Source organism: Lissotriton vulgaris, chromosome 3_1, assembly GCF_964263255.1.
Source record: "Lissotriton vulgaris chromosome 3_1, aLisVul1.2, whole genome shotgun sequence".
Lineage (NCBI taxonomy): Eukaryota > Metazoa > Chordata > Amphibia > Caudata > Salamandridae > Lissotriton > Lissotriton vulgaris.
The window spans coordinates 1,429,009,298-1,429,034,552 of NC_141689.1; the positions used below are offsets into that span (position 1 = coordinate 1,429,009,298).

General features: G+C 48.2%; 1 protein-coding gene across 2 annotated transcripts in view; it reads left to right on the forward strand.

Annotated features, from left to right (window-relative positions):
• Nucleotides 1-25,255, forward strand: part of CENPC (centromere protein C) — a 1,111,772-nt gene that overhangs the window by 943,193 nt on the left and 143,324 nt on the right. For both annotated transcript variants that reach the window (XM_086961919.1, XM_086961921.1), the window contains one exon: nucleotides 18,165-18,254. In XM_086961919.1, the coding sequence (XP_086818045.1) occupies nucleotides 18,165-18,254 (90 nt within the window). The remainder of the gene's footprint in view (nucleotides 1-18,164; nucleotides 18,255-25,255) is intronic.

Sequence of the window (25,255 nt, forward strand, 5' to 3'; positions counted from 1 at the left end):
GAAGACATTTTAACAAGCAGAGTGCATTGAAACAGCACTTAAAGTGCAGAAAGCATGTGAGATGCATTAATCCCCGGCAGAGAGCGCTAAGAATGACCTGTGACGGCCGCTGCGACTCAGACACACCGTGTAGCATCCAGCATCGATCACAATAGCAGGAGCTGCACTCAGAGCGTCACCTACCTTACAAGCCCACCCCCCCCCCTCGTTTTTTCGTCCCACTTAATGCCCTGGGTGCAAAGGACGCACAGCTCTCACTGCGGTACATGCACTATCATACAATCCTCTCACGGACTTTGCAGGAATCTTGCCGGATGTAGCTCGAGAAAGCGCCTAGACTCGAGGCTTGGGGTGACTGGTACACAGATCACTGTCGGTGAGTGGACCGGGGAGCTGGGCTTCAGGGCAGCAGAGGGCGTGTAGGGGCACCTCACTCAGGCATCAATGGGGGGGGTAAACATCCTTAAATTAAGCACTGCCTGGACCACAGGGGTAGAATGGGGTTTCTAAAAGACCCAGGATACGGGCGTCTTCAGGTAAATGATTGATGTTTGAAGTCTGGGGCTCACCAGCTGCTGCAGGAGGCCTCTCGTCTGCGAGGAGACAGCTCTTGTGCAAGCACAGGGCCAAAGTCCAATGAAGAGCTGCATTTGAAACCAGACGCGCCCACGGAGTGGCTGCTAGGAGAGGAGCAGTGCCCGGGACCGGCCGCAGTGCCCAGAAACGATCACGTGACACGACACGTGGGAAAGGTCTTTCAGTGGAAGCAATTTTAAATAGTCAAAGCAAGGTTGTTTCCAAAATTATTTCTTTCCTATAACATGCATTGGTAGAAGTTACTCTTTATAACAGTAGAATTTGTATGATTTTCTCCTTTAAAATGTGTGTACATCACCAGACGAAATACAAAAAATAGCAACCAGACTCAACTGGTGTTGAATTGTAAATGTTGCACTAGAAAGGAATGAAATATCTTCCTGCTGAGTGTTTAACTTGTACACAACGCGAAGTCATGCACAACCCACTTCTTCCAGAGAATAAAAAACAAGTTCATATTATAGGGTGCCACCCGGAAGCTCTTGGCCGGCCGGCCAATCCGCTCGCGGCCGACCGAAGACCAGCCTCCCAAGGTCCGCGAGCTGCCGGCGCATGGAGCGCCCTGCCGGTCCGGGGTAGCCCGGGTCCCCAGGAGGGGGCCGGGGAGAAGGAGGAGTGTGGCGCCTGTTGCGGGGCTCCTCTGACCTGAGGGAGCCCCGATTTAGAAGAGGAGACGCGCGGCGCCGTGAGGAGCGGAGCGCGAGAGGAGCCCCGCCGGAAGAGCGCAGTCGGTGAATGGGGCCCTGGGCTGATGTGAAGTCCGTGCGTGCCTGTGTGTATGCCTGGGGGGGAGGGAGGGGGGGGGGGAATGTGTGTGCGCGCGTGTGTGCGCGAGGGAATGTGTGTGCGCATGCGTGACTGTGTGTGATTGAGAGAGAAAGCGAGGCGGGGGATAGTGTGCCGTGTGCCTGTATGTGTGCCTGCGTGTGCATGCGCGCGCCTGTGTGTGTGTGTGCGTGCGTTCATGCAGAGGGGTGGGGGCTGCCTGTGTCTGTGTGAGAGCAAGGGCTTTGCACCGCGCAAGCGCAGCTCAGACGCGCGCTCCCGGGGTGAAATCTGACATTGTCAAAGCGCGCGTCTGATAGCTGTCCACATTCCTAAATATGGGCCACAATAGGTCTGAAGCAGACACCTTAAATGCTCACGCATTGAGGGTAGGTCTGCTCGACCTAAAAAGTGGAATGCAAACTGCAGGAAAAGATGGGCCTTGAACCAGGAGACCCAGAGGAGCCAGGGACGGAAGCAACCACCCAAGGTAAGTACCAAGAAACCCCACGGAGGATATGTGCAGAGTGGGAAAACATCTGTATGCCCAATGGAAGTCAATGGAGAAGTTGTGGTTGCAGTTTTGCAGAAGAAGGACCCTTCCCGGAGGACCCCAGAGAAATCACTTGAACGACGGAAGGTTGGAGAGGCACTCCACCCGTGGTACCTGTGGATACTCTGGAGACCAGGTTACCTTATTTATTTAATTTATTTATAAAGCGCACTATCACCTAAAAGGCATCCTGGCGCTAGCAACTCAGAATAAAGAAAGGAACATGTGACCCAGTACCGACATCCAACTAAGTTTTAGGAAAACAGCCATGTTTTAAGTCTCCTTATAAAGACAAGGCCACTAACTTGTCTAAGCTCCAATGGGACCTGATTCCTAGGTTTAGCAGACTTGAACTGAACTCTCTGTCTCAGCGGAAGCCAGTGCAGTTCTGCCAAGGCCAACGAGGAAGTGGGCCTTCTAGGCCATCCCAAGGTCAACTTGGCTGCAGTTGACTGAATCCTCTGCAATCTGTCAAGCAGAAATTTAGGAGACTCGAGAAGCAGAGCATTGCAATAATCAAGTCTGCTAAGAATAGTACTACGTACTATTAACGCACGCGCATGTGAGGGTAACAGAGGGAGGATCTTCTGCAGTGATCTAATAATGGCCAGACAAGATGTCACAGTTTTCACAACCTGAGCTTCCATAGTAACTTTGTTATCAAACATGACGCCCAGGTTGCGGACCTTCTTCACTGGTTGAACCACGGACGAGGTAACGGTGGGCCAGAAATTACTGGGCAACACAGAGGGAATCCTATTCATAGGACAATAAAGCACCTCTGTCTAATCTGCAATAAATTGCAACGAGTTCTCCTTCAACCAGAGTGCCATATCAAGCAGGCAATTGTGAAACACTTTCAACGAGGTTGACTGATCTCCCTCGAGGGAGAAGATCAGCTGCCTGTTATGCGCATAATTAACGATGCTAATATTGTGCTCTTTGATGACCGCAATCAGGGGTTTCATATAGATGTTGAATAAAATGGGGCTGATAGCCGAGCCCTTTGGTACGCCATGCAAGATATTAGTATAGGCAGATAGAAAAGGGGAGAGGGACACTGCTTGCTGTCTGTCCAGTAGAAATGACTGGAACCACCTCAAGGCAGATCCAGTCACCCCCACCTCTCTGTCTTCTCAGCAAAATCCCATGGTTAACCGTATCGGAGGCGGCAGACAGGTCAAGCAGAACCAGCACAGCTGTCTGCCCCCTGTCTGCCCGCATCCAAAGTTAGTCCATCACGGTCACCAAGGCCGTTTCGGTGCCGTGGGCCGGCCGAAAACCAAACTGAACCTCCTCCAGCAAATTATGCGGTTCCAAATACTTAGACAGAGCGCTACTCACCACTCGTTCCACAATTTTAGCTGGAAAAGGCTGACGAGAGATAGGCCTATAGTTCTTAGGACACTCCGGGTCAAGGGAGGGCTTCTTTAGCAAGGGTGTCACCAATGCTTGTTTCCACTGGGCCGGGACCACACCACTAGACAGTGTGAGACGGGGTGGACCGGCATGATAAAGATAAGGAAGACGAGCAGGAGTGGTGGGCCGCAACCGATGTCTTGCCCCCTCTTGTCCCCTTTCAGCAGGACTCCTGGCATCCCCAAAATCAAGCTTCACTAGACGACGAGGAGAAATAAAGAGAGGGCACCTTTAACTGAAGCTTCGCTTGTGGCGAGACTCCGTCCCCTTTTGACGTAAGATCGTACTTCCAATTACAAGAAGAGGAACCGCGAAAGGGGGAGGAAAAAAAAGCGAATCTTGAGGAGGACGAGGTGGTGGCAATTTTGAGAGCGAGAGCGATTGAACGGAGGCAGAGAGACGAAGGAAAGAGCGAGGAGGTGAAACCTGGACCGGCTTCCAGCGCTGAAACGCCTGAAGGCCAACGACCCCACGAGTCGGCCCGCCACGTTCCCAATGGAGGAACGTGGCTGGAAGAGGTACGGGGCAAGCTGGCGGGCTGGGTAGGCAGAAAGGAGCGCCTGGTGTGAACGCGTGTCCCTGTCTTCATTTAAGACTGATTTTCGTATATACGCTATCACTGTATATACCTCCCTAACACATTACTTCTCCCTCCCCCTCACAAGCACTGACCTTCACGTTCCCTGAGTGTTCGGCACAGTGCACTTTGGGAGTTGTAGTTTTTCCTCACTCCTCGGACCTTGGGTTAGGGACCAGATAGTAGGACGGTTGTCCTGATTCCATTTGTTTTCTTTTCCTTCTTGTTTTGGGTTGCGGTTGTCCTGCGACGAGGTGACCAGAGGCTGGGACAGACCTGGTGACAAGATAAACACCGAACTGGACCCATTCTTCTCAGAGTCGCCAGACAGACAGAGCAAGACGGATCCCGCAGCCATATTTAGAGAAAGACTCACAAGCAGACGTAAAAAGGTCTTCGGAAAAATAAAGCCTTCTTTAAAAAGATTTGGTCTGCCGTCTGCCGTCTGATACTGATACCCCGCCACAACTGGTGTCAGAAGTGGGATTGTCATCTCAGTCCGACTGCCATACCAAGATGAACGCCCTCATACAGCACATGATTAAAGGACAAGAAAAGTTGGAATGGGCTGTCGAAAGGCAGATGTTGTCAGCCCAGGCAGACCGCAAATTATTCCAAAACACCATAACGGCGCATATAGAGAGTCTACAGAAAACCACACCAGACCCGGGACCCCACTGGCCACAGAGAGAAGGGTACACGTCCCCAACCCAACAGGAATAGCTCTCCAGAAATATGTACACGGGGAAGACCCAGACGCATTTTTGAGGAATTTTGAGAGGGCGGCCAGGGCATGTGGATGGCCCAAGGACGAATGGCCTTTTTTTTAGCGCCACTGTTGACAAGTGAAGCACAATTTGCCTACCAAGTGGCTAACCCCGCTGGAAATGCAAGTTACAAAGACATCAAGGCGGTCATACTGGACCACATCGGCTTAGACGCAGAAGCATATAGTGTACGTTTTCGAAAAGAACGAGGGACCCCAAGGGAGAATCCCAAAACGCTGTTCTTTCACCTCAAGATGGCTGCGGATAAGTGGCTACAACCCAACACTAGCAAAAAAGAAGAAGTAATGTCGAAGATCTATTTGGAGCAGTTCATGGAGGCACTACCCTACGCCACCCAAAGGTGGCTAAAGCAACATTCCAGCCTTTCGTTTGAAGAAGCCATTGAGATGGCCGCAAATTACAACCGAGCGCAGCCACGAACAATTGGGTGGGACAGTGACAAGACGCATAAGGCAGTTATACCAGCCAAAGCAGAGAAGAAGATAAAATCCCTAATCTAACCTCCAAAACCTAAAAACGTTCAGATAGAGTTCCCTCCTGTGAGAGGGCAACAGTGCTTCGAGTGTGGCGAATGGGGCCACATAGCCCGTATGTGCCCCCGAAGAAAACCTGCTGAAGAACAGATGGAAGTCGGATACCTGCCAAAAGGGGCTCTTTATTCAGCCGAGATGGGAGCATCCTTTTATGTGAGTGTTAGGATGAATGGCAAATTAGTAAAAGCACTCCTAGAATCAGGATGTAAACAATCCGTAGTGCAGAAACATCACATACTTCCACACCAGTATCTCCCAGGGGCAATAGTACATATCTGCTCTCTACACGGAGACGTAAAACCATACCCCGTGGCACTAGTAACCATGACTCCCTTAGACAAAGAGCCCTGTACAGTCAAAGTAGGGGTAGTTGACAACCTGCCTGAAGACATCATACTAAGGGTTGATAATCCTGGTTTTCTCTCACTATTTCAGGATAGGATAGGGGGGCGAAGAGTAAGGGGGGTGGCCCTACTCCGGCCTTAGTCACCCAGGATCCATGGTTAATTGATCGCAGTTTCTGTTTCGCCCAAGCTAATGACAATACCCTCTTCAATGCTTGGGAAGTTGCACATGTGAGTCAGAACAACCAGATCATTTCGTACCCCCGGTTTCTGATTAAGAATGAGCTTCTTTACCGAGAAGGGGAAAAGGTTAGGCCCCACTCAGCTGTTGGTACCACTACCTTTCCGAGAACAGATACTGTTCTTTGCACATGCACACCTAACGGCAGGGCCTTCAGGAAATGAGAAAACCACTTCAAACGTGCTGAGACATTTCTTCTGGCCCGGCATTTACAAGGACATGCAAAATTACTGCCTCACATGCGAAATATGCCAGAAGAAAAATACTCATAGACCAACCGCTGCACCACTATACCCAATGCCTATTATCGGCACCCCCTTTGAAAGGGTCGGAATGGACCTGATAGGACCATTACCTAAACCAGCAAGGGGCCCTATTTACGCCCTAGTTATCGTAGACTATGCCACCAGGTTTATTGAAGCCTTTCCCTTACAGACTCCTGTTACTCGAACCATAGCTGAAAAATTTCTGGAATTATTTTCCAGGGTAGGATTCCCCAAAGAAGTGGTAACAGACCAAGGGACGCCTTTTATGTCTCGCATGATGGAGGTGTGCAGAACGTTAAATGTGCATCATTTACGGACATTAGTATATCACCCCCAAACGGATGGGCTCGTAGAACGGTACAATCAATCTCTAAAGGCCACCTTAAAGAAGATGCTCGCCGTGGAAGGTCGTGACTGGGACCGCCTCCTACCTTTGGCCCTTTACGTCTTAAGGTCCCAAATACAAAGTACCCTTAGCTGTTAGTCGTTCGAACTAGTGTACGGAAGACAACCAAGATCCCTGCTCGAGATGACCACAGACGCATGGGAAACGGAAGAAGAACAAGACCAACGATCGTTGTTGGAATATACACAACAACTAAGGTCAAAACTAGGAAAACTGAGAGATCTCGCCTGCTTCAACCTGGAGAGAAACCAAGTTAAACAGAAGAAATACTACGACCGTGGAAAGAAGTTAAGAAGGTTGGCTGTGGGAGAGTGGGCGTTGGTGCTTCTGCCATCCACTAACAGCTAATTTAAAAATGAGTGGACAGGTCCATACCGAGTAACAGAGACCATTGGTGATACCACCTACAGGTTATAAGTCACACCCTCCAAGAAGCAGTGTTATCACATTAACATGCTTAAGAAGTGGCTCGGACCTCCTCCTAAGGTTAATAACCTACTCTTACCCTCGGCACCCAGCCCCGAGTCCACACTGCGGAATCTAGTGGTCAATGAACATCTTACAAACAAAATGAAAGAGGACCTACAAAAGACTCTGCAGCCATTTTCTAATATTTTCTCGGATCTTCCTGGTAAAACGAGCCTAGCAGAACATAAGATCGAGAATCATCCGGGAAAACGGGTAAAACAGAAACCATACCGTATACCAGCAGCCCGAAGGGAGTCAGTGAAGCGAGAAGTCCATGAGATGCTAAAACTCGGGGTCATTCGCCCCTCTGACAGCAACTGGGCGTCCCCAATCGTAATGGTCCCGAAACCGGATGGATCAACCCGCTTCTGTATGGATTTTAGAGCCCTAAATGCCATCTCCACGTTCGATGCTTACCCTATCCCTCAGGTAGATGAGCTAATCGAGAAGATCGGAGACGCGGTATACATAACAATATTTGACCTCACTAAGGGGTATTGGCAAGTGCCACTCCGTGAAGAAGACCGGAAGAAGACAGCCTTTATTACAGATGAGGGTCTATTTGAATTTAACTTCCTTCCTTTCTGACTACACGTAGCGCCTGCCACGTTCAAACACTGATGAATCGCATTTTAGGTCCATACCCTTCATTCAGTTCTGCAAACTTGGACGATATACTAGTGTATAGTAGCAGTTGGACAGAAGATTTGGAACACCTGGAAATCATCCTAGAAGCACTCACCCAAGCCGGACTACATGTAAATGCAAAAAAATCACGCTTAGCATTTCAGAAGGTGAAATACCTGGGTTATGTGTTGGGCAACGGAATGATCACCCCCCAAACCGAGAAAGTAAAAGCCATAGAAAAGAGACCCTTTCCAACAAATAAGAGGGAGCTGAGGGCATTCTTAGGCCTAATAGGTTATTACCGCAGGTTTATTCCCCGGTTTGAAGAAATAGCCTTTCCCCTAACAGACCTCCTCAGAAAAGAAGTAAGGCCTAAAACACTCCTCCAGCCATCAGCAAAAGTTATAGACGCATTTAAGAAATTAAAGAAAACCATTACCACCAAGCCAGTTCTCATGTTCCCTGATTTAGAGAAAACCTTCGTCCTGGCAACCGATGCTTCTAATGTAGGAATAGAGGCAGTATTATCACAGGTAGGGGGGGATGGGTTAGACCATCCCGTTCTGTATGTGAGCCGAAAGCTATTTCCTAGGGAATGCAAATATCCCACAATAGAAAGAGAGTGTCTGGCCATTAAATGGGCCATCGACAAACTCCGATACTACTTAGAAGTAAAACCATTCATCCTCTACACTGACCATGCTCCCTTGAAATGGATGTATAGGAACCAAGGACAAAATCCACAAATACTTTGTTGGTTCTTGTCCTTACAACCTTTTGCCTTTAAAATCCATCACAGGAAAGGAAAAGACAATAACAATGCTGATTACCTGTCCCGAGTTGTTCCTCTCCCCAAACGGAAGAATCCAGGGGTGGAGGTGTGTGACGGGGTAGACCGGCATGGTAAGGAAGACGAGCAGGAGTGGTGGGCCGCAACTGATGTCTTACCCCCTCTTGTCCCCTTTCAGCAGGACTCCTAGCATGTCCAAAATCAATGCTTCACTAGACAACGAAGAGAAACAAAGAGCGGGCACCTTTAATTGGAGCTTCGCGTGTGACGAGACTCCGCCACCTTTTGACGTAAGATCGTACTTCCAATTACAAGACGAGGAACCGCGAAAGGGGGAGGAAAAAAAAAGCGAATCTCGAGGAGGATGAGGCGGTGGCGACTTTGAGAGCAAGAACGACTAAACGGAGGCAGATAGACGAAGGAAAGAGCGAGGAGGCGAAACCTGGACCTGCTTCCAGCGCTGAAACGCCCGGAGGCCAACGACCCCACGAGTCGCCCCGCCACGTTCCCAGGGGAGGAACGTGGCTGGAAGAGGTATGGGGCAAGGTGGTGGGCTTGGTAGGCAGAAAGCGGCGCCCGGTGTGAACGCGTATCCCTGCCTGCATTTAAGACTGATTTTCGTATATACGCTATCACTGTATATACCTCCCTAACACATTACTTCTCCCTCCCCCTCACGAGCACTGACCTTCACGTTCCCGGAGTGTTTGGCACAGTGCAATTTGGGAGTTGTAGTTTTTCCTCACTCCTCAGACGTTTGGTTAGGGACCAGATAGGACGGTTGTCCTGATACCATTTTTTTTCTTTTCCTTCTTGTTTTGGGTTGCCGTTGTCCTGCGACGAGGTGACCAGAGGCTGGGAGAGACCAGGTGAAAAGATAAACACCGAACTTGACCCATTCTTCTCAGAGTAGCCAGACAGACAGAGCAAGACGGATCCCGCAGCCATATTTAGAGAAAGACTCACAACTAGACGTAAAAAGGTCTTCGGAAAAATTAAGCCTTCTTTAAAAAGATTTGGTCTGCCATCTAATACTGATACCCCGCCACACAGAGACTGATTACAAATCAGACGAAGAGTGGAAAACAACTCTGCCTTAAATTCTATCCAAATTTTGTGGGGCACAGGGTCAATTGGAGACCCAGAGGGGATACCACATGCTAGCCTGTTAAATTCCTCCACACCCAGAGGTACAAACTCAGAAAGGCGGTTAACGGCCTCCCCTTTTACACTAGCACCAGAAGCCTCAAAGCTAATTTCCACTGAATCGTCACTGTCCATAGTCTCAGTATTTACCATCCCCGGTTGTTGATGACCTCCTTCCAGATGCTCAATAATGGTTTTGATTTTAACATGAAAGAACTTAGCCAGGTCCTCACAGAGTTCTTGAGAGGAGGGTATCACGTTCTTAGAACATTCGGGACTGGTTAAGCTATTCAGGATGTTAAAACTACTTCTTGAACTATTAGGGGCATTAAGTATCAAGGAGGAAAAATAGCTAGGTCCTCTCTGGACCGGAAACGAGCATCCTTGGACCGGTTTCGGAGTATGTCACCCCATATCAGCCAGGCTAGCTTGAATCCGGTGGCATAGTGAGCTAGGGACCTACATCAGGGCATACCCATTCCACTTAGGGCGAAAAGTGTAACTGAAATATATGATGGATGGAAAGCTGAATATTTTAAACATTCTCCCCCAGTCAAGAAATCTGGGTTAAATCCATTGTTCTTTTGCCCACTACGCCACCCCAGTTTGGACCCAGCCATATGCAAATCAGTCTTGACCCTGTGTCTCATGGGGACAGTCAAGACCAAACTGCCAAGCCAGGTCCCCCCTGGACCGGAAACAAGCATCCTGGGACCGGTTTCGGGTATGTCACCTGAATACAGCTTGTCTCGAAGAGACAGCGCAAGCGCTGCCTAGGCAAGAACGAAATACACATGTGACATGAATGGCTCTTTTCTCTGTGCAACTCAGACCCTGGCGTCCGTTTCTCAGAGCAATATGGGGCTCACTTGATGCCTCTACGTTTAACATCAAGCCTCCTTAAACAAAGCAAATCATACACGTTCCTTAGATTTTCATATTGCATCTTCCGACCATAGACTTTTTCTTATTTACCTCAGCTTTGCACCTGGAGTCCTCTAATGCTTCTAATAGTTTCTAATCAGGTCAGGTATCCACTCCACTACCACTGTATCTCCTGCAACACTGTACTGACAGTTTACATACTTTTGTCTTTCACCTGTGTTTTTGCTTCACAAGTTATAATGTCTACAAGAAAATTGTTGCATTATTAATTTTATAGATTATCATTGAACAACCTATGTACTAAAACAGCTGATATTAGTATTGATCTGGATGTTAGAATATGCACAGCATTCTCCCTTCACCCCCTTCTAAACCCCCTACATATTGATGTGTTGTTTACTGCATCCTTTGATTAATTTATTTCACCACAATCTTTTAGTTTGTTTAGGGTGTTGGTCTGTTTTGGGAAACTCAATGAAAACTATTTAAATTACAAAAAAAAGAAGTATTCATCAGAAGAACAACGTAACTTAGATAATGCTGTTTCTGGTGGCTACTGAATCTCTCTGTTCTATGGTGTAGTCTTGCACTTTGTAATATGGTCTCAAGTTAGACTGTGGCACACTTTCTCCTACACGTTGTTCGACGTGCTATGCGTCTGTGGGCGCAAGAGGAGACACATTAAGAAACTGACATTAGTGTGTAGGTATGGCCCTTAATGCAACTCTGTTCCATCACTACTGGGACAATATGGAATCATCACAGTGCTGCATGTCTCCATCTATCAACTCTCAGGGAGCATTGCTGGAAAATTCGCCATATCCAGTCTGGCACCTGGGATTATTCTAGGGGTAAGTAAAATGTAGTTAGGTAGAGTATTCACCAGAAGGAGCATATCTAAAGTTAAGTAATTTGTTCATGAGGTATAGAAGAAAGCTTTGCACTAGGAGGAAGAATCACCATAGGAGTAACGTTTTTACTTGTTTGATGAGCTTACTTGCACTGGTCTTCCATAAGACACTGTAATGCTGAGGTCTAATTACTTTTTTGTTTATAGGATTAGTTCTCGCCTCTATTATACAAAGGCCATTTAACTGCCAGTGTTTTCCAAACCTATAGTTATTAGTTTTGAGCAATTGTACAATCAGGTGCATTTAAACAGATAATCTAAATTATAAAGAAAAATTATTCTCCTGTGACGGGTCCCGCGTCGTGTGGGCCGTCATCTCAAAACAATTTGCCAGTGGAGGGGACATTTGGCATCTGAACCTGCAGGGCTGCGAGCGAGCGATGCGCAGGACTACCAGTCACAGGAGCGCCCGCCCGACCTCATCGCATACACCTGGGCAGCTCTCCCTGCAGGCTCCTCCCCCTTTGGAAACCAGAAAAGGCAGCACATTTGGACCCTCGCCGGGATACTTTGTGGCCTGACTCACCGGCAGCAGCTTTTCGGCAGCAGCTGAATTTTCTTTTCTTTTCCCTCGCCTTCACCAGCAACTCGCGGTACCCGCTTCGCGGGTCCCGCGTTGTGTGGGCCGTCATCTCAAAACAATTTGCCAGTGGAGGGGACATTTGGCATCTGAACCTGCAGGGCTGCGAGCGAGCGGAGGCGCAGGACTACCAGTCCCAGGAGCGCCCGCCCGCCCTCATCGCATACACCTGGGCAGCTCTCCCTGCAGGCTCCTCCCCCTTTGGAAACCAGAAAAGGCAGCACATTTGGACCCTCGCCGGGATACTTTGTGGCCTGACTCACCGGCAGCAGCTTTTCGGCAGCAGCTGAATTTTCTTTTCTTTTCCCTCGCCTTCACCAGCAACTCGCGGTACCCGCTTAGCGGGTCCCGCTTCGTGTGGGCCGTCATCTCAAAACAATTTGCCAGTGGAGGGGACATTTGGCATCTGGACCTGCAGGGCTGCGAGCGAGCGGAGGCGCAGGAGTACCAGTCCCAGGAGCGCCCGCCCGCCCTCATCGCATACACCTGGGCAGCTCTCCCTGCAGGCTCCTCCCCTTTTCACACAGATCCTATAAACACACTGGATTAGTTCCGCTGCGCTGGAGCGACCGGGAGAAGCCCGGGACAAGGGCGGGACCGGCAAGGGTCGGGTCGGGCCACCCCCCTTACATCGCGATTGCCTCATAATCTGTTACCTATACGTATTTGTTTATTTAATGCATTACCTGGACACTGATGTTGCCATATTGCTGATAAAATTTTGTTTTTACATTGGGTCGTAGCTCTGACTGCTTTGTACTCTGTGAGACGTGAAAGAATACTTGGTGCCCGGTATTAAAATGCCCCTTCGGTCAGGTAGGGAAAGGCAGGTCCAGGTTTCTACCTCCAATGGTACCTTCACAGGTACTATTGACCAGTTTTTTAAACGTACCACCTGTATATTGGAGAAGGAAAAAGCTCTTGCTGAAAAACGCCTATCACTTGACTTGATCACGGGCAAGCGTTCCTCACTTGGAAAAATTAATGAGGCCGTCTCCCCCGTTCTACTTTCCCAATTGAATAATGTTACTACCAACGTAAATGTGGACTTAGTGGTAGCAACTGCATCTACCAGTCAAACTCTGGATTTAGAGGGGGTTGGTACAGATACTGCTCATGATACTGCCCATGACACCATAGCGGATAGCAGTACTATCTACCATGACTTATCCCGCGATTACACTGGTCTTTCAGATTCCCCTAATCTCATCCAAAGCACGGAGCGAGTAAATTTATCTACTACTTCCCAGTGCTCGCCCACACAAAATCCTGGCAAACGGAAAAGGGTAGATTCGACCGATATAGGGGGACACAACAAGGGGCAGAGAGCTATCTACACATCCCCCATACAGACAACCACCTCCACTGCAGTGGTCCCACCTGAGGAACATAATGCCACAGTAAATATTGTAGAAAGTATACTCTTGGCCAAAATAGAATTACTTTACTCCTACCGTTATTTGAACGGACTAGACTATTAAACACCAAGATGGATTCTTTGGACACACTAGTGAAAGAGAACATAGCTGCAACTAAAAGAATCCATATATCCTTAGCCTCTAAGGGTACAGATTTGACACTCCCCAAGAACAACCCAGTGATTACCAGGGACGGGGGTATTAGAGCCAAAACGGGACCACCTACTACAAATGTTTCGCAGCAAAAACCTGTTCCTGTTATAAATAAAAAACAGATAACCGAGAGTATATCTCAGCAAAAGGTTGCCACTGTTTCTAACCCACAGCCCCCACCTAATCCCACTAGCCATTTTGACTAAAGTATACGGCCCAGGATTAAACCTGTACCCAGGAAACAATGTGTGAACCTCCCCCCTGAGTCCATATACCATCATTTTAACTGGAGTGGCCCCTTTAGGAGAAGGTAAGAGAGAAACACACAAAGATCTATACAACAAGGTAACATTTTGGTTAAATAAAAACCACCCACTCCCTCCAAATTCAAACATAGAGATCCTTAACGTTAGGAGGGTGGACTGGGTAGGGTATAGTAAAAAAGATCTAGAGGGGGATTGTGTAGTAATCAGCTTCAGGGAGCCTTGGGTAGCTGACTATATCAGCAGGGAACCTAGATATGGTAGACTGGGGGATGTACAAACTTTGTCTCTGTATTATTTCTATCCTACACTAAATTCTAACAGAGCCCAAACACCGCACCCCCACTTCCAAAGGTACAGACCTAGAGATAGACATTACCATGAAACACCAATCTATCCAATGTTTCAGCCCCATCTCTCTAACCGGTTTGCCCCCCTATTGGGATTAGACGGTGTGGATTGACTTAACAATGGGCCCCTGGTCCCAAGGCTGTCTGGAGCTATAGAAAATTGTTCATTAACCAATATTGCAATTTTAGTGGATACGTTAGAGTCTGAGTTTGGAAAAATCCCCCAGGGAAGGAAAGGAAGGGGGGAAACTTTAAGCCATACTCTCACACTTGAGACTAGTGGGGGGAATGTTAGTTCTGTTGATATACCGCTTAAGACATCTGTACCTACCCTTAAGATATTATCCTGGAATATTGCTGGGTTGAAGGGGAAATTGGTAGAAGCAGACTGGGGGTCTTATGTGGAACATCATGATATAATTATATTACAAGAAAGTTGGTCTATTGATGCTATTTATCGAGTTGGTTATTTGAATTATTTTAAACCAGCCTGTAAGGGTCTAAAAGGTCGTCCTTCTGGGGGTCTTGTTATTTGGATCAGACAATCTTTAGGCTTTAAAATTTCTGACCTACCCATATTGAGTAATGATATTCTAGCTTTAAAATTGAGTAGTAAAACTAGGCAAGATCTCTTCTTGATTAACATATATGCCAGGGGGCGACCGGGAGGGAAGTCATCAAAAACGGCTGATGATCTAGATCCCCTGCTGAATACCATTGGTAGAGACAAATGTGTATTGGTGGCTGGGGATTTTAATTGTACATTTGAACCTGTCCCCAATCTGGATAACGGGTGCTATGGTGAAGCTGATCAGATTTGGAACATTCCCTACTTGACCATCCCACCTGTCAAAAAAGTAACAGAGGCCGTTATGCAGTGGCTTGGTCTTTGCCTAGAATGGGATCTACGAGCAGCGAATGGGAGGACAAAATCTGACCTGATGGGAAATGTCACTTTCGACAATTCCCACAACTCGAGACGTATAGATTATTTCTTAATCAAGATGGAGTTCTGGAGTTTACTAGAGGATATGGAAATAGTCACAAGGTCAGAAAGTGATCATAATCCCCTAGTAATAAACCTATCAATAAATGATGACCTACAGAGAATTAGTGCAACTAATTTAATTACTGCTGAGGCTGTTCTTACGAACGATTGTAGAAGGGTACGTTGGGCCAGGTTTCTGGAAGATCCAGCTATCATTGATAAGGTTTCAAAAGAGGTATCAGCAGCAACCAAGTTGATGGTGCCTATACTAGATGATGCGAGTACTCTGGAACAAATTGGGGTGATTCACGAGTCCCTTTTTAACAAAGTCAAAACTTTTTTTATCAAACCAGCTAAAGGAAGGAAAATTGGCTCGGTTCAAACAGGAGCCAAATGGTATGACAAGACCTGTCGTCTTGCCCATAGCTCCTTGATAGCTGCTATTAAAATTAGATCAGCTACAGACATTAACACCTTAGCTGCTATGGGTTTTCCCCCTGGGTGCTGCGATTCCATAAATCCCACTTTTCATGACAAAGCCAGCTCGTCATAAGCACAGGGCAGGTAAAGCCCATGACGAGCTGGCTTTGTCATCAGCACTGAAGGGGTTAAGCAAGAAAGGGCAAACTATAAGAAGGTGCTTAAGCAGGCAAAGATAAATTGGGACGAGCAACTTTGGCTAGATTTGTATAAGGCCAGTCTTTCCACCAATCAGCAAAAATTCTGGGAAGTAGTGAAATGGGGAGGGACAGGGGACCAGCAAACTCCAGCTAATTACGTTCCAGCCGAGACATGGGTTAGGCACTTCTCGGCACAGTTTAGTAACACAGATTTGATCTCCTATAACCTAGGAGAGACTATCAGTGTTCCGACTGTAGTTCCTTCTCATGACCAGATAGTCTTCAAGGAACTGGAGGCTGTAAAAGCTTTAAAACTAGTTCAGAATGGGAACGCTCCCGGAATGGACTGTGTCCCAGCGGACTTTTTTAAGTTTGATCAAGAAAATTGGGTCCCTTACATAACTAAATTAGCTAATGCCATAGCTAGAGGTGTCAGAATTCCTGACTCTTGGAAAGGGGCGGAGATCCTACCTGTGTATAAAAAAGGAGATAAGACGGTTGCGGGAAATTATCGCCCCATCAGTCTTATCGACGCCCTGCAGAAGGTAATTGCCAGAATGCTGCTGGGTAGAATCCAGTCTTGGATGACAGAAGAAAACATCCTGTCTCCACTGCAGGCTGGCTTCAGGGCCAACATAAGCACAGTTCACCAAGTACTCAGATTTGTCATGATTTATTGGAAGACTGTGTTTTTAAGAGGAGGTACAATATACGCAGCGTTTGTGGATCTCAAATCTGCGTTTGATTTGGTCCCCAGAGGAAAGATGTGGGCAGCTTTAAGGAGAATGGGTATACCATCTGCCCTTCTTGAGCTTACAATTAGGTTGCATGAGGAAAACTTTGCCAGAGTAAGGTGGGGCTGCCAGGGACATGTAACCGATTCTTTCCCTGTGACCCGTGGTGTGAGGCAGGGCTGTGTCCTGGCCCCTACCCTATTCTTACTTTTTATCAACCAGGTGGTCCAGTTCCTCTCAGCAACTCCAACAGATGCGCCAACACTGGGTGGGACTAAATTTCCCCTTTTAATTTTTGCTGATGACACCTTAATTTTGGCAAAAACACAGATGGGCCTCCAGTTAGCTATAAACAAGTTTGTGGACTTTTGTAGCCAAAATGACCTCGAAAGTAATGTTTCTAAGACTAAGTTTATGGTTCTGACAAAGAATAAACCCCTGAGGGGGCATGTAACGATGAACGGTACTAGCTTAGAACAAGTAGAGGTAATGACACACTTAGGAGTTGTTATTGACTATAGGTTACGCTGGAAAGAACAAATTAAGGCACTTAGTCTAAAATTTGCATGATTATCGGGGTGCCTTTTGAAGGAACAACGTTGCTCCCTGACTAAAAGAGTCTTACCGGCGCTTAAAATCTATAGCGCCAAAATAAGTACCGCCATACTTTATGGGGCTGATCTATGGGGGAACGTGGATCTGGCTGCTTTGGATAAAATCCAGAACAAATTTTTTCGTAGCCTAGTGAGTCTCCCACCTTCGACACCATCACAACCACTTATGCTAGACATGGGCTTTCATTCTATTAAACATCATGCCCAATACAGGATGATTGCGTTATTGAGACATATCTGGTCTACCCCGGAATTAACCATGTTTGCCAAAGAGATACAGGATGTAAGAGCGCAACAAGGGGCAGGGGATATACCCTGGTTTAAATCTATTAAGAACACCCTATTTAGAATGGGCCTCCATCTCCTTTGGACAGAGCCGGGTACTTTAAACTTCTTTTCTGGTCCGTAGTTAAAGAAGAACATGTTTCGCTTTCTGAGAAATCTAACCTGACAAGCATGTTTTTGATCTATAAAGTAGTCCCACATACAGAGACCTATTGGGACACCATTCTTAAAAGTTCCGATAGGAAACTATATCATCAGTTTCGCGTAGGGACTTTGCCACTAAGAGAATTCACTAACAAATGGCATAACCAACAGTCCTTGTCCTGCCCCTGGTGTCATGAGCGAAAGGAATCCCTAGGGCACTTCCTGTTTGCATGCCCAGCTTACTGTGAACCGCGCCATACATGGCTAAAACCAATAATGAAAAGAATAAACACCCGGGTGAGCAGTGAAGCAATGTCAATCCTGAGATATAATACAGCTGAATGGCTGTCTATAGGGGTGGCAAAATTTCTTGGGTGGGCCTGGATAATCAGAGCAAGGTGTATACGAAGAGCCAATAGCTGAAATGTCAAATATGTTGGACTTAACCTATATTTCTTGGGTAGCATTTCTGAATTGTCTTTTTATACTTGTATTAACTTTGATATAATCGTCTTTCTATGCTATTTAATTGACTTTTTTAAACAAGTTCCATGATAATTTGAATTGCTTGTATAAACTTGTACATATCTGTTGTGTGCTTTGTGTACGTATTTTATATGCTTGTCTTTTATGAAGAAAAACTTTGAAATAAAGACGTTAAAAACTGAACTGATTGTTAAGTATGTTTTCTATTTTTAAGGTTATGTATTAATTGCTGCTGATAACTCTCCAACTAAAACGCAACCAACTGCAGTAATGGACCTGGTGAAAGGCCATGAAATCTATTTAGGTAAGGAATCGACTTAAAGGTAAAAATTGAAATTTACTAAAAAAGAGTGAACTCCTGTGTCCTATGCCCACTTTATTTATTTTTTGTAATCTATTTTATTAGTTTTCAGTACGGTACATATGTTACACGATTTGTAGCATTCGAAAGCAGTCATATAATAAATACAACATATTAAAGACAATATTTGACAAGGAGCAGTTGGTTCATTACATCGTAATAATAACAGTGACAAGATCAACTTCCAGATCACAACAGGAGATTTACCCCAATTCTGCTCAAGTCAACAAATTGATAATAGTTGTGTTGTTAGTACTTTCACATTACTCTTCTATACTGGAATTGCGGACAGTATGCAACTTCGCCTACTCCTCCTACCCAATAACATGAGAAGGAAAGAAAGCTCTTCCCTAGCCCTTGTGGAGAGACCAGCAGGAGCCCAGCGTGAGGGAATAATGGAGAAAACCAGCAAACCAGTACTCAGCAGAGCTGGTCTACAAAAGTGGAAGGCTTCACAATCTGAAAGAGACACATTAGTGATAGATTCCTTACCTTAGAATATCCCCAGGCGTCAGACTGGATCCGGAAAGTTTTGCTTAGCAGTACCCCTGCGTGTCAGTAGGTGGCGTCCTGCGGCTCCGCGTCCGTCGCTGGAGTAATATGTGCCGAGATGACGTCACAGGGACTACTTAAGCGCCACCTATGCACGCTGGCGTCAGTTCTTTCTTTTTCCTCGCCAGTAAGCGCAGATCTGGTTAGAGCACGTACCCTAGTCATTTTTTTACTATCTTTTTGAGACTCGTCTCGTGTTGGTTTTCTCTGGTAAGAGTAGGCATGCCTGGTTTTAAGTCTTGCAGGACCTGCCGGCGCAATATATGTCCATGGCGGACCCTCATGACGTCTGTCTCTACTGCCTGGAGCACGATCATGACTCCCGGTCCTATCTGTACTGTAGGGCTATGGCCCCGAAGGCCCTGAGGGAACAGCGCCGGAAGTTGTTCGTAGTTTGGCACTCGTCCTGCACCGTTCCAGATCCAGGGGTCGTTCCCATGACCACTCGCGGAGTCGTCACCACCACTCCTCTTCCCCTTCGGATTCGGGTAAGAAACAGCGCAAAAAAAAGTCGAAGAAGCGTTTTCGCTCTCTGACATTCCCCCGTCGGTCCCCGGATGCGGGCAAGGGGTACAGGGGCTCCACCCCTGCGGCTCCTTGGGAGCCTGGGAGTCCCACGGCTTACCCGGGTGCGTCGGCGACTCCTGCACAGATGCAAGAATTCCTTTCTGCCATGGACCACCTTTTTAGGCCTCTGGCTCCTGCCGATGCGCCTTTGGGCCCTGCGGTACCGTGTCCAGATCCTGCTGGTCCGTCGACTCCTTTGGCGGATCCAGCCCCAGCCCCACCAGCAGCTCCGGCCCTGGCGCCGCAGGATCCTGTGCCCCTGGCTCCGGCCTCGATGCCAAGAGGTCCCATGCTGCCGGCTCTGGCCCAGGCGCCGCAGTGGATACTGCTGGTTCCGCCTCTTTCCCTGTTCCCATAGGGATTTGTCCCTGCCTGGGATCCAAATTGGAAACCGGCACCGGCTTGTCAGTGTGATTCTGAGCAAGAGTGGGTGAATGACTTGGAGGAGGCTGGGGGCCTCAACGTCTCCTCTGATCCAGGGCTTTCCTCTCCCCCGCCCACTAAGGAGGAAGGTGCCTCGTATACGGTGGTGTTCTCTCGGGCTGCTGAGGTCCTTAACCTCGATTTCACCACGGTGACCCTGAAGACAAACCTCCTCACTGAGGTGCTCCAGCCCGCGTCCACCTCTTCGAAGTAGCTGGTGTCCTTTAATGATGCCCTCACCGAAGTCTTGTTGGGCACTTGGTCACGGCCGGCCACGGGGACCCCTGTGGATAAGAACGTCGCCAGGCGTGATTGCCCGGCTCCGGGTGACCCTACATTTCATACCACTCATCCTACACCCAAAAGTCTCCTCAGATTCACTGCATGTCGTGGGATCACTTTGCGCTTCTCCAACAGAAAGTCGTGGCCCTATTTGCCAAGGGTGCCATCGAGCGCGTTCCTGGGCTGTAAGTAGGACATTGTTTTTATTCCCACTACTTTCTGGTCCCCAAGAAGGACAAAGTGGGCTTGCACCCCATCTTGGACCTCAGGGACATCAATCGCTTCCTCCGGAAGGAGAAGTTCAAGATGTTGACTCTGGCTTAGGTCTTCGCTGCCCTCGACCGGATGGTAGCGTTGGACTTGCAGGACGCATATTTTCACTTTCCCGTCCTGCTGGCCCACCGGCGTTACCTGCGGTTCACGGTAGGCCAGAAGCATTTTCAGTGCTCCACTTCGGCCTTACCAGTGCCTCTCGGTGTTCACAATAGTGATGGCGTTGGTCGCAGCTCATCTGCGCAGGTCAGGGGTGTCGGTCTTCTTCTACCTCGACGACTGGTTGTTGAAGGCGGGCTCGCCCCAGCCAGTCGTCACCCACCTTCAGACTACGGCTGACCTCCTGCACTTGCTGGGGTTTTCCATCAATGTGCCGAAGTCGCACCTGAGTCCCACTCAGAAGCTCCCCTTCATCGGAGCGGTTCTGGATTCAACGCAGTTACGGGTCTATCCTCCTGAGCAGCGAGTCTGGGATATTAAGGCTATGATTCCGATCTTTCAGCCTCTATCTATCAGTCAGGATGACACTCCAGCTCCTGGGCTTGATGGCCTCCTGCTGGTACAACATGCCAGATAGCATATGCGGGCTCTGCAGTGGGATCTGAAGTTCCAGTGGGCACAGAATCAGGGCAACCTGTCCGATCACGTCCAGATCTCGGAGGGTACTGCAGGGCACTTGCAGTGGTGGCTCACAAACCGTGATTGGGTCAATGGCTGATCCCTCTTCCTTCCCCAACCGGAGCACACAGTGGTGACGGATTTGTCCCTCCTGGGCTGGGGAGGCCATTTGGGAGAGGCGGAGATCAGAGGCCTCTGGTCTCCGGCGGAGTCCCGGCTCCATATCAACCTTTTGGAGCTTCGGGCGATCCGGCTTGCACTGGAAGCATACCTTTCCTTTGTCCTGGGCAGTGTAGTGCAGTTGTTCACGGACAACACCACCGCCATGTGGTACTGCAACAAACAGGGCGGGTGGGGTCATGGACACTATGTCAGGCTGCTTTGCGCCTCTGGACATGGCTGGAACATCAAGGCATTGCCTTGGTGGTTCGACACCTGGCAGGTTCTCTGAACGCCAGGGCGGACAAACTCAAACCTCTGATGCATGATGTATCACGAATGGCGACTGAACTCGGATGTGGCGCAAGGTCTCTTTCTGCAGTGGGGAGAGCCTTGGTTACATCTATTCGCCACCGAAGGGAAAGCGCAGTGTCATCAGTTCTGCTCATTGGAATTTCCAAGGTGGCACTCGCTCGGCGACGCTTTTCGTCTCAAGTGGAGCTTCGGTCTATTGTACGCCTTTCACCTTATACCACTACTGCCCAGAGTGCTGAAGAAGATCAGGCACGACCGGACCCAGGTCATTCTTGTGGCTCCGGATTGGGAACAGAGGTACTGGTATCCAGAGCTACTCAATATGGCAATCGATCCCCCGATCCGACAGCCTCTTCGGAAGGATCTTATGTCGCAGCAGCAGGGGACGGTCCAGTCTCCACCTCCATTTGTGGAGATTGAGCGGCGACAGTTGACAGCTTTCGATATTCCTTCCGAAGTCTGTGATGTCATTCTGGCAGCCAGGCTTCCCTCCACAAAAACGGTATACGGCTGCAGGTGGAACAAGTTTGTGGCATGGTGCATGTTTAAGTCTGTGGATCTCCACTTCCTCTCGGATGACTGAGAGAGGTACCGACGGACAGAGCGGGGCCTCATATTCCCGAGCGGTTGCCGGGTGAGGTGAGGTCATCTCCCACGCAAAGCGCAGATTAAGACACAAATTACATCTTCCTTGTGAACATTGGGGCTCCAAGTTCCTGGTAGATATAAGTATTCTTATATAAATTCCTGATGAAAGCCGGATAGACTTCCAATTTGGCTGAAACATGTTGACCGTCCTGCACAGCGCCATAGTGTAGCTACATATTTAGGCTACCCGGCGTGATTTTAACCTTGACACTTAGACAATTCTCATTAAACATATTTTTTGTCTGAGTCGTTAATTTTAAGTTTCCTTCAACACAGCACTGCACCACACACCCTCAGCACTACCCTCTGAGTAACATTCTGGCTAGAGTTTCTATTCCACATCCATATCCATACCATCACCTGATGGTTTGGGCGGTTGGTTGGATGGATTAACAAATATCCCACATGATGAGACTCCGCCAGAAGGGTGGTCTGATTGGAATATCTCAGCCAGTTGTAACTCTTTCACTTTTTGCATGAGTCCTGCTTTCTCATCTACTAGTACAGCAACACACAGAGGACCGGTCATTTCTATAGTTTTGTATAAGTCTGTGGATCCCCTTTCTGCCCCTCTTTCAGAGAATCTTCTATTCCTCCTTTCCTTGGCCCTAGAGGGTTTTAATCTGGGCACTATCAAGAGTTATCTTTCTGCCATCTTTGCCTTTCTGCTGCTTCCTGATCAGCCTTCTTTTTTTTTTAAGTCCCCGGTTGTTAACCGTTTCCGGAAAGGCATTACGCACACATTTCCTCATGTGCCCTTCATAATGCCTCAATGGGACTTAAACCTCGTCTTGGCATATCGGATGTGCGCTTACTTTGAGCCCTTTCATAACTGTCCCTTGTGTCTTCTTACTCTAAAAACGGCTTTCTTGGAGCTATCTCCTCAGCCAGAAGAGTGAGTGAGCTCCAGGCTCTTTCTTCTAAACCTCCTTTCCTTTCTGTTCAACCGGACAAGGTGGTTTTAAGGACCCGTCCTTCTTTCTTGCCAAAGGTTGTTACTCCCTTTCACATCGGGTAGACCATCACTTTGCCCACCTTCTTTCCGCCTCCGCATCCCTCCAAAGAGGAAGAGAGGCTCCACCGTCTGGACCCAAAACATGCGCTCTCGTTCTACCTGAAGCGCACACAACAGTTCCGGGTGAATGACCAGCTCTTTGTTGGCTACGTGGGTGCCAAAAATAGGTTGGGCCATGCAAAACCGGACCATCTCTCGTTGTCTGCATCAAAGCCTGTTACTCATTCGCTAAGAAGGAGCCTTCTGTGGGGCTGTGTGCCCATTCCACCATTGCGTCGGCAGCCACCAGTGCTTTGGGATGCAGAGTTCCCTTGCAGGACATTTGTCAGGCAGCTACGTGGGCCTCGCTGCACACGTTTACCAAGCTTCTTTGACTGTTCTGTTCTCCGTGACTTTCTGGTGTAATATTGTTCACAGACTCATCACCGGGGTTGGTATTGCTGTGGTATCTATTCTAAGGTAAGGAATCTATCACTAACGTGTCTCTTTCAGATGCACAAGTTACTACTTGTGTAACAATATATCTGTAAGAGACATTAGTTAGTGATAGATTCCTTACTGCCCCTCCCATCCTCCCTGTTCTGCGAACTGATTACTCGGGTTAAGGTCATCCCTTTCAGGCCCCTAGTTTCAATGCGCCAGTGGTCAATATCTTGCATGGCTCTGCGTTCCTGGCGCGGAAAGTCGTGTACAGAACTGACGCCAGCGTGCATGGGTGGTGCCTAAGTAGCCTTCGTGACGTCATCTCGGCGCATACGATGCCAGCGAAGGACGCGGAGCCACAAGACGCCACCTACAGACATGCAGGGGTACTGCTAAGCAGAACTTTCCAGGTCCAGTCTGACGCCTGGGGATATTCGAAGGTAAGGAATCTTTCACTAACTAATCTCTCTTACAGATATATTGTTACACAAGTAGTAACTTGTGCAATAGGCCGCTAGGGAGTCCTTGAATGTCTTGAGTTCGTGCAGTAAACCCTCCCATGAGGCCGCTATTGGAACCCCACGTAACCCCCAGACTTCCATCCACTTCAATGCCACTGCTTCATCCTTGCCCCACTTAAGCGGTGCTGCACACAGTGTTTTATGCTTAAGAGGGTGTGCGCCTTCCAGTTCATTGCTGTGGATAGTCAGGCTAAGAGGAGGGGCAAATCTAGGAATAAATTATTTACCATATGTCTTTTCTTCTGTTTAAATGTACAGAGCTGTGCCCCTTCAATGGTGAGGAACCCCTCACGGCCTGTCAGTTCTAACAGGGCCTCTGCAACCCCTCGCCAGAGGGCCGCAGACGCTGGCAACTTCAAAACATGTGTGCCATGTTGCCATTGCCCTGGAGCCAAAGCGGTGAGGCCCCAATCATTCTATGCAAGCTTTTGGGGGTGAGGTGTGCCCTGTGAAGAATATTGTGTTGTATGCACTGGAATTTAGTATTCAATGGACTTCATGTCCACTTATTTTTTATGGATGGAATGTTGGCCTCCTTTTAAGGTGATATCTGATGGAGACATCTAGCCGCAGATTCCTTAACTTAGAATATCCCCCAGGCACCAGTCTGGATCCATAGACTCTACAGCAATACCTCTGCGCGCCAGGGGACTGCGTCACATGGCTTCGCCCTGAGGTCGTCCACGGATTTGACGTGAGTGGAGCCAAATAAGTCCTTTGTGGTGCGCTGACGTTAGTTCCCTTCTTTTCTGCGCCTGCGCCAGGATAAGCGGTTCCTCTGGCCTGCGTAGTTTTAGGCCCTATTGACGCCTTTTCGCGTCCGGGAACAGTGTGCCAATGCTATCCTAAAGAAACAGGTTAGTATTAGATTCCTTACCTTAGAATATCCCCAGGCGTCAGACTGTATCCGGAAACTTTTGCATAGTAATACCCCTGCGCGTCGGTAGGCGTCGACCGCGGCTCCACGTCCGTCGTCGGCATCGTCACCGCCGGAATGACATCGCCGGAGTACTTAGACGCCGCCCTCGCGCGCTAACCTCAGTTCTTCTTTTTTCCACGCGATCTAGCGCAGATCCGGAGAAGCTGTAACCCGTAGTCAATTTTTGACTAAACTTTTTTAATCTGTTTTTCTCAAGTTGTTCAACTCC